A 9,375-nucleotide genomic window follows, 5' to 3' on the forward strand; every position below is an offset into this window, starting at 1 on the left:
GACTTAAATGTAAGACCTAAAACTATGAAACTGCTAGAAGAAAACAGGGAAATGCTTCAGAACATTCGTCTGGGCAAAGATTTTATGGATAAGACCTCAAAAGCACAGGCAACAAAAGCAAAAATAGACAAATAGGATTATATCAAACTATAAAGCTTCTGCACAGCAAAGGAAACAATAAACAGAGTGAAGAGAACCTTCAGAGCAGGAGAAAATATTTGCAAACTGTTCGTTCAGCAAGGGATTAATATCCAGAATATGCAAGAAACTTAAAAACTCAACAGCAAAAAAACAATAATAATCAGATTTCAAAACGGACAAATGACCTGAATAGTTATTTCTCAAAAGAAGACATACAAATGACCAACGGGTATATGAAGAAATGCTCAACATCACTACTCATCAGACAAATGAAAATCTTACCTCAGTTAGACTGGCTGTTATCAAAAAGACAACAAATAACAAAGGCTGGTAAGGATGCAGGGGAAGGGAACTCTTACACACTGTTGGTGGGAATGTAAATTAGTATACCCACTGTGGAAAACAATATGAAGATTCCTCAAAGACTAAAAATAGAACTACCTTATGATCCAGCAATCCCACTACTGCATTTATATCCAAAAGAAAGTAAATAAATATGTTGAAGAGACACCTGCACTCCCCTGTTTACTGGAGCACTATTTACAATAACCAAGATATGGAATCAACCTAAGTGTCCATCAGCAGATAAATGTATAAAGAAAGTGAGGTATACATACACAATAGAATAGTGTTTGGCCATAAAAAAGAATGAAATTCTGTCATTTGCAGCAACATGGATGAACCCGGAAGACATTAGGTTGAGTGAAATAAGCTGGGCACAGAAAAATAAACACCACACGTTTTCACTCATGTGGAAGCCAAAAAAGTTGATCTCATAGAAATAGAGTAGAATAATAGTCATAAGAGGCCAGGAAGAGTATTGGGAAACGGGGAGTGAGAGAGGTTGGTTAATGGACACAAAACCACAGCTAGATAGGAAGAATAAATTCTACCGTCCTACAGCACTGTAGGCTGACTATAGTTAACAATAATCTTCTGTACATTTTCAAATAACTAGAAGAGGGCCGAGCCCGTGGCACACTTGGGAGAGTGCAGTGCTGGGAGCGCAGCGACGCTCCCGCCGCGGGTTCGGATCCTATATAGGAGGCCAGTGCGCTCACTGGCTGGGTGCCAGTCACGAAAAAGACAAAAAAAATAAATAAATAAAAACAAATAACTAGAAGAGAGGATGCTGGATGTTCCCAACACAAAGAAATGATAAATGTTTGAGGTCATGGACATATTAATTACCCCAATTTGATCATTATACAGTGTATACATGGATCAAAATATCACACTGTACCCCATAAATATGTATGATTATTATGTGTCAATTAAAAATACAAATTAAAAAATCAATCATGCCTACTGATGAAATTTCCATAAAAATCCCAAAAGTAAGGGATTTGGAGAGTTTCCAGGTGAACACGTCCACATGCCAAGAGGATGGAGCACCCCAACTCCATGGGGACAGAAGCTCCTGTGCTCAGTACACTTCCAAACTTTGCCCTACGTACCTCTTCATCTGGCTGTTCATTTGTATCCTCTAAAATATCCTCTGTAATTGACAATAGTAAGTAAACTCTTTTCCTGGGTTCTGTGAGTCATTCTAGCAAACTACCAAATCCAAGAAGGGGATCGTGGGAATCTCTGATTTGTAGCCAAGTCAGACAGAAGTTGTGGGTAACCTGGATATATATCTACTACTTTCAATTGGCGTCTGAAGTGGAGGGCAGTCACATGGGACTGAGCCCTTCCTGTGGGGTCTGCACTAACTCCAGTTAGTGTCAGAACTGAATTGAATAGGAGAACACTCAAGTAGCATCAGAGAATTGGTCAGTGTGGGGAAAAACTCACACATCTGGTCAAAGAAGCATTGACAGTGGTGTCAATATGGAAGGAAAAACAGAAACAAAACGTATTCACAGAGTCTTAATAATTTGCTTGTATGCATTGATCATCTCCCTGCCAACCCCCAGACCTCATCCTCCCTTCCACTGCACTCTATGGGTCAGGAAACATGTTTAAATTTTCTTCACATCTGTCTCAAAGTTTACAACAATGCATGGCAGCGTGATTCTTCAGCAACAGCGCTCTAAATTTCTTTTTAATGAGTGAGCAAAATTGAACCGAGATAGTGGACTTTTAAAAACCCTCAAGAATACAATATATTAATAACTAACATATATCATGCTGTCACTACAAGCCAGGCACTCTTTCAAGAGCTATACATGTTATTTCACTTAATTTTTATGAAAACTACATGTAAGATGAAAACCACATGTAAGGACTTTACTATTATTATCTGTATTTTACAGATAAGGAAACTGAGACTTTGGTATATGAAAAACTTTTCAAAGTTCCAGTGAATTTAGGGAGCTGGGATTTGGACTAATTGCATCTAATTCTAGAGCTTGGACCTTTAACAATGTCACTGTACAGATGTGGGGCACTACAGGATAGAAGGGAAAAGAATTAATGTAAAGTCGCCTTCCCAGAGAGGTCCTCCCTAACATTCTTTTCTGGATTGGGGGCTGCTCCTCTGTGCTTCCCCAGCTCCCCAGGATGACCTTATCACTTTTCACAGAAATGGCCTGTGGGATACCCCCCTGCAGCTTTAGAATTAAGTTTATCTGTCTTCTCTGTCATCATAGTGCCAGCACTTAGCCCAGGCACTAGGAACATTCAATAAATACTGTTGGAATGAACACATCAAGGAAAGTGAAAGAGAAAAATGTTCATTTTTCTGTCCCGCCATGGGTCTGTGTACTCACAGCCAATGGTGTCTGGCACACAGGGTGTGAGTTACATACAGGGGATACCCACCAAAGAGAGAAACTTAGGTTTCCTAGGGTCTTCTCTAGTTGGAAAAAGGGCAGCTGAGAGTAATGAGGGGCAGAGAAATTGTGTTTTAGGATAGAGAGTGGAGACAAGGGGTAAGAGAGAAGGCAGGAAAAAACAGGTAATAGAAAACAAGGTATTAAGGAGTTGGAAAGAAATACAGGAAGAAAGACTGCAGAGAAACCACTAACAATTTCTAACCCAGGCTCAAATAAATCTACTTTAAACAAAGATAACCCTCCCAGACATTTTTAAAGCAAATGTCTTCCCTTCCTGGTCCCCTTTCTTCTTCTTTCCCTTTTTTCCCTTTTCCTCCTCATTCTCCTTCCTCTTCTTTTAATTCCTTCAAGGCCTAAGGACTTTGAACTCCATGTTCTAGCCAGTGAGAAGTGATTGACACTTGGAGTGGGGGAGAATTGGAAGGGCTTGTTATAATCAGATTTGCATTCTAGAGGAAAACATCATAAAATGGCTAATATTTAGAACTGATGTTGCCCCAACACATCGGCAATGATTTGGTCACTTTGACTACTTTTGAAGAAGCACCTGAAGATGGGAGCCCAGGAGTGGTTTAGCCACTGCCCAAGGAGAGCCCCCCTCATCATAGGCCTGCCAGCCCCATCCTTCCCTAAGGAAAATGCCCCAACTAGCAAGTCTAGAATATACCAGATATGGATATTGGGTGGATCTCTTTCTTCTGTGGTGCACCCTCCAAAAAATGGACTCTTTCTTCATTAGGATTTTCAGGTTGAGGATGCAAATTGATCAGTCCCTGTTGGTGAGTTAACAAGAGTTAGGATAAAATGCTTCCACCCTACCCTTTATTCCTCTGGCTATTTTAACAGCTACTTAAAAGGAGGGTGGGGATGGCATGTTCTCCTGTCAAGACTCCTAAGCCCTAACATTCCAAGTACAAAAGTGGTTGAAGTAGAATGAACCAGAGCAATAGACATTCTTTTGAAATCTCCCACAGGGCTTCACCCTCTGCAGGCAAATAATTCACAAAAACACAAAGCCTTGAATCAATATGATTTATTCTCCTCTCCTCTGCCATTAACATTCTAGTAGCAGTAAGTTATTCTCCATCCTTGGGATCCCATGGTTGGGAGAAGAGGTCTGGGTCGCACACCATGAGCACTCAGTGGTAGAACAAAAGCACAGCTGCCTCGGTTATATCCCGGCTGCTGCTGTAACCAGCATGAGCTCCGTATCCTCTCCAATCAAAACCAGAGAAATCCCCACTCTGCCTGGGATTAGCCTCTGGGAAGAATCCTCCTCCACTGATGCAGTGCTGGGAAACAAGAAGAGGAAGAGATGGTGATGAGAGATCTGCTAGCGAGGCCGATGACATATTAATGGCCAAGTCCAGTGGAATCTTTGGTCCTCGTCAGACTCTCCACTGGCAGTGTTGATTTATTTCTCCTGTGAAAATCCCTCTCTTCTTTTAGCTTTAGTGACATTGTTGTCTCCCTCTGACTTTCCTTCAACTTTTCTGAACATTCATTCTCCAATTCCCTGCTTGGACTCTTCTTTCATGAATTCCTTAAGTGCTGCTCCCCCATAGAGGACACATGTCCCTCTCCCTTATAGATTGCACGACCCCCTTGGCATCAGTTACTAACAATTCACTGATGGCCCCAAAATATCTGCCTCCCGTGCAGATGTTTCTAGAGCTGAAGACCTCAAAATCTAGCCTGGATCTCTACACAGGCAGCTCAAGCTCCACATGAACAAAACAGAGTTAGTTATATCTCGCATTGACCCCAACCCTGTTCATCACCCAGACACCCTGACTTAATAAATGACACTCACCCACCCAAATGAAATCCATGAGTTGTTTTTTTTTTTTAAAGATGACCAGCAAGGGGATCTTAACCCCTGGCTTGGTGTTGTCAGCACCACGCTCTCCCAAGTGAGCAAACCGACCATCCCTATAATAGGGATCCGAACCTGTGGCCTTGGTGTTATCAGCACCACGGTCTCCCAAGTGAGCCATGGGCCGGCTCTAAAAACTATGAGATTATTCTAGACGTCTTCCCTTTCCATCCTCTGTATTGACCTGGTATTCCATTTAAAATCTTTGGAATTGATCAGTACCCACCATTTATCCCATGGGCACTGCCATGGAAGGGGGATGGCCTGAGTGAGGATCCTACAAGGATATGTCCAGGACTCTCCCAGTAACCCCCCACTGCAGTGTGTATCTATGCAAGCCCTGGACAGGGCTGGAGAGGCCCAGTGTTACTCTGAAAGCTAAACTTCAGGTGGAGAATGACAACCTGTGTTTCTCAAGAAATCTCAGCCGAACACCTTCCAAAGAATGTTTCTGCACAAAAACCTCACGCCACCTCTAGGCAAATGAATGTTTTATCCCAAAGGCTGGGCATCCAGGAATGGTCTGTTTGACACTTCAGCCCTTGATTTTGGCCCTCAAAGTACAGGATGTGTGTACCCGGGCAGAGGTTTCCACACCTCTGGCCCCTAAACTCAGCAATAAACAAGAGAAGGTCACACTCCCACACACATACAGACACTCACACCACAGTCATGCCACACTCAACACACAGATACAAACCCACACTGACAAACCCAATCTTACTCACAGGCCCCATTGGTCCCCACAAAGACTCACGAGGTCAGTGCTACATCTGGTGACCTTCACTCCAGCACACAAGGTATTGGCTGCTCTCTCATTAGTAAATACCCTGAACTGGACAAATCCCACAGCGAATTCCTCTGAAAACAAGAGTCAGAAAACAGCATTCAAAGAAGATGCTAGAAACAGCTTTCCTTAGGCCAGCCCAGAGGTTCTCTATGCCAAAGCTTAGGCTGCAGTCCAGCACTCCAGCCTCACTGGTGGAGCCCAATACCTCTGTGGCCAATGCTTGGTGCAGGAGGGACTTCTTCCCAAACCCAGAGACCAAGAGCTTGTCCTCAGAGAGGATCCCTTGTGGTCCCCACAGGCTTGTGAAGAGAGATTTATCTATGCAGTACAATCACCACTGAACACCTCCAAGGGCACAGATGCAGCAATTAGCAAGTATATTCACTCTGATCCTGTTTATATTTTTCTTGTTCGCCTTTATGTCAAGATTCCAAAACCCAAATGTAAATAACAGCTGTTAATTTTTTTTTTTTTTTTTTTTTTTGGCTACTGACTAGTATGGGAATCCTTGACCTTAGTGTTATAACACCACGCTCTAACCAAATACGCTAACCAGCCAGCCCTTATGGCTTTGAATTTTAGTGCATAGTCTCAGCCTCTATGAATGATATTATACTGCCAACTTTAGATTCACGTAAAATAGTGTGAATAATTGTTACCCCTCACAACAGAAAAAAATATATAACATACACATATATATGTATGCATATAGGTACACACACATATATATGTGTATGTGTGTGTGTATATATATAATATATAAATGAAGATATATATATCTTCATTTTGTAGGTTGTTCTGCCCTGTGCACATGGACCTGGACTAATACTAACAGGTTACCAAGGGGCTGATAGTGGAGTTGCTAGGAGTAAAGAGTCTGGAGCCAAATTTCCCCAGTCTGAACTCTGACTCTCCTAGTAGGCCCTGTGATCTCAAGCAAATTCCTGAACCTCTCAGTGCTTCAGGGTTCCTACCCTGTAAAATGAGGTGTATAAGAGTTCAGACCTCAAGGGAAGTCATGCAGATTAAACGAGACAATACAGGTCACATTCACAGAAGAGAACCAGGCTGTAGTACGTGATAAATAACTGCTCCCTCTCATAATTTAATTTACCACCTTTCCCACTAAGAGTTCAGAGGAGCATTAAGGACTCACTCTGGCCAAAGGGTGAATAATAAGATGCTGTTTTGGGGCATCACCAGTGTCATACAGACCACAGGTACCACTGGGCTGTTGTCAGTCCAACCTTTCCCTGATTCATATTTCACTGGAAATGTCTGCAAGGAATAAAATTGTCGTTGAGTAAGGACAGTATCTTTGGCTCTCCCAGGGATGCTGCCATTCACAAAGGGAAAACAATGCTTTCTCAGTGACTGCGATTGTTTCAAAACCAGTCAAAATGAGACTATTTCCCTCCTGCTGCTGCCAGTCACACAAGAGCTATGCTTCTCCCACAGCCCAGGCCACCTCCTCTCTCTCTCTCGCTCTCTCTCTCTCTCTCTCTCTCTCTCTGTCTCTTTCTGTCTCTCTCATTCTCTCCCTCTCCCACTTTTCCTGCCCTGATTTTTCTCTCCCATAGGTGTCTTCTTTTGGCTGGCTCAGAATTCCTGAGAAAAGCAGGACAGAAGCCATCAGCAAATCAAGGTTAGGGGAGCATGGAAGATAGGCCCATGGAAAGACAGTTCCTGCCCAACTGCAAATACTTGCTTCTCTCTGCACCCATGAAAACTGGCCACAGCTGGCAGTCCTGTGTACCTGGGAGACGCCAAACAGATTCTGTCCCAGCGTCTGGAAGAAGCCAGTGTTGGTACGGTACCTCAGCAGGGAGCAGCTCCTCCAGTGCTGCAGGGGGGTCTTGTTGGGCACATGCCAGATGCCCAGGTCCTTGGCCTGAATGTTGTAGTAGCCCCAGTTCTGGAAAGCGACAGACACTGAGCCTGACCAGGCCAGGAGGTCTCATGAGGCAAAAGATCCACACATGCAGCCCTCAGCTGAGCTGGGAGCTCTGGGCTCCCGGTGGGCAGGTGGGCAGGTGGCCAGCAGCCTCAGACACCCCACTGCCAGCAGGTGATGATCCCAGCACCACCCAGGTCCCTGACAGCCTTGTGGAGAGGAAGTGGTGATTCAAGACATATGAGTATTTCTTTCTTCTTCTCCAGTCCAACTCCACCTCCACCTTCCAACCCTCCCTTGGTGCCTCCCTTGTGGCCAGCCACCCTCAACTCCTCACCCTTTCCCGAGTGCAAGGGATGTGGCTCCAACCTTGTAGTCATCACTTGTGGCCATCTCTGAGACCCAAAGGTGTTGTATTTGGCCCACTTGCTGTCCCCCTCTGGGTACTCTGCTCTGCTGCCCTGCTGACCAGACCAACAATTGCTCACCATGCACTTCCCCACCATGTGGTTCTCCTGTACCCTGGCCACCAGGGTCCAGCCACCAACTCCAGAGGTCGTGTCACAGAAGGTCTAGTAGGTGACACCATTCTCAGTACAGAGGAAATACAAGTCATCTGTAGAGAGAACCAGCTGAGAGCCTGATTTTCTGAGAACTCAAGGTCTATCTCTCCCCATAACCAGAGAGGCTGTGGGAAGTCAAAAGTATATGCTGAAGGCTCCTCCGCTGTGTCCTATCACTAAGTGTCCCTAGGAGTACTGGAATCTCTCCAAGCTCAGAAGATCATGCCCTGTGACTGAGGCAGAACATAAAGTTAGCAAAACTCCCAGTGATAATCCTCAAAAAATTAAACACAGAATTATTGATTATATTCACCAGCAATTCCACTCCTGGGGTATATTCCCAAAAGAATTGGAAACAGGGCCCCAAACAGATACTTACACACCAGTGTTCATTGCAGCATTAGTCACAAGAGCCAAGAGGTAGAAACAACCCAAGTATTCATCAAGAAATACCCCAAATGGTTTGTCTGTGTGTATATGTGTGTGGTTTGTATGCACACATACGATGGATAAAAAGGAATAAAATAATCATGCTATGACAAGAATAAATCTTAAAAACATTATGCTGAGTGAAATAAGCCAGACTTAAGAGACAAATACTATATGATTCTACTTAAATGAGGTAACTGAATAGGCAAATTCATAGAGACAGAGATAAAAGCAGTTACCAGGAACTGGAGGAAGGGAATATATGCTGTTTTGCTTAATGGGTACAGTTTCTGTTTAGAGAAATGACAAAGTTCGTGAAGTTAATTAATGCCACTGAATTATACACTTAAAATTCGTTAAAATGGCCAATTTTATCTAAGATATAATGTATATATGTACATTTATACATCACCTCCATACCTCCCAAGTAGAAATCATTCTCGACCTCCTGAGGACAACTGCAATTTCACTATTACATACCTTTTGAGGCATGGCCAGCCATTGTTAACTGTGGAGCATACTAACATTTATAAAGCAAATGTATTTCACAGGGCCTAGCTTCCAAAGTCCTGTAATTTCAGGTATAGCCTAACTTTTTAGAATTACATATAGAAATGTTAAGCTTGCAAAAAACAGGAAACTTTCCCTGGGCTAAAGTCTCTGTTGTAGGTAAAGAATTGTAACACAGCAAAATTGCCGGCCCTGGCTATTGTAAAGAGTGCTGCGATGAACATTGGGGAACAGGTATACCTTCGACTTGATGATTTCCATTCCTCTGGGTATATTCCCAACAGTGGGATAGCTGGGTCGTATGGCAGATCTATCTGCAATTGTTCACTTATTGGTGGGAGCTAAAAATTAATATATAAATTCACACACACACACAGACACACACACACAGA

At 43.4% G+C, this 9,375-nt stretch overlaps 1 protein-coding gene across 1 annotated transcript; it reads right to left on the bottom strand.

The window, feature by feature from the left end:
* Window positions 1-4,060: 4,060 nt before the first annotated feature.
* ITLN1 (intelectin 1) lies at window positions 4,061-8,975 on the bottom strand. Its single transcript, XM_063105892.1, is given in 9 exon segments — window positions 4,061-4,213; window positions 5,555-5,658; window positions 6,744-6,779; window positions 6,782-6,797; window positions 6,800-6,865; window positions 7,344-7,502; window positions 7,851-7,879; window positions 7,882-8,097; window positions 8,954-8,975. Coding segments are annotated over 9 exon segments (801 nt in total).
* Window positions 8,976-9,375: the final 400 nt, after the last annotated feature.

This window comes from Cynocephalus volans, chromosome 8 (genome assembly GCF_027409185.1).
Source record: "Cynocephalus volans isolate mCynVol1 chromosome 8, mCynVol1.pri, whole genome shotgun sequence".
NCBI classification, from domain to species: domain Eukaryota; kingdom Metazoa; phylum Chordata; class Mammalia; order Dermoptera; family Cynocephalidae; genus Cynocephalus; species Cynocephalus volans.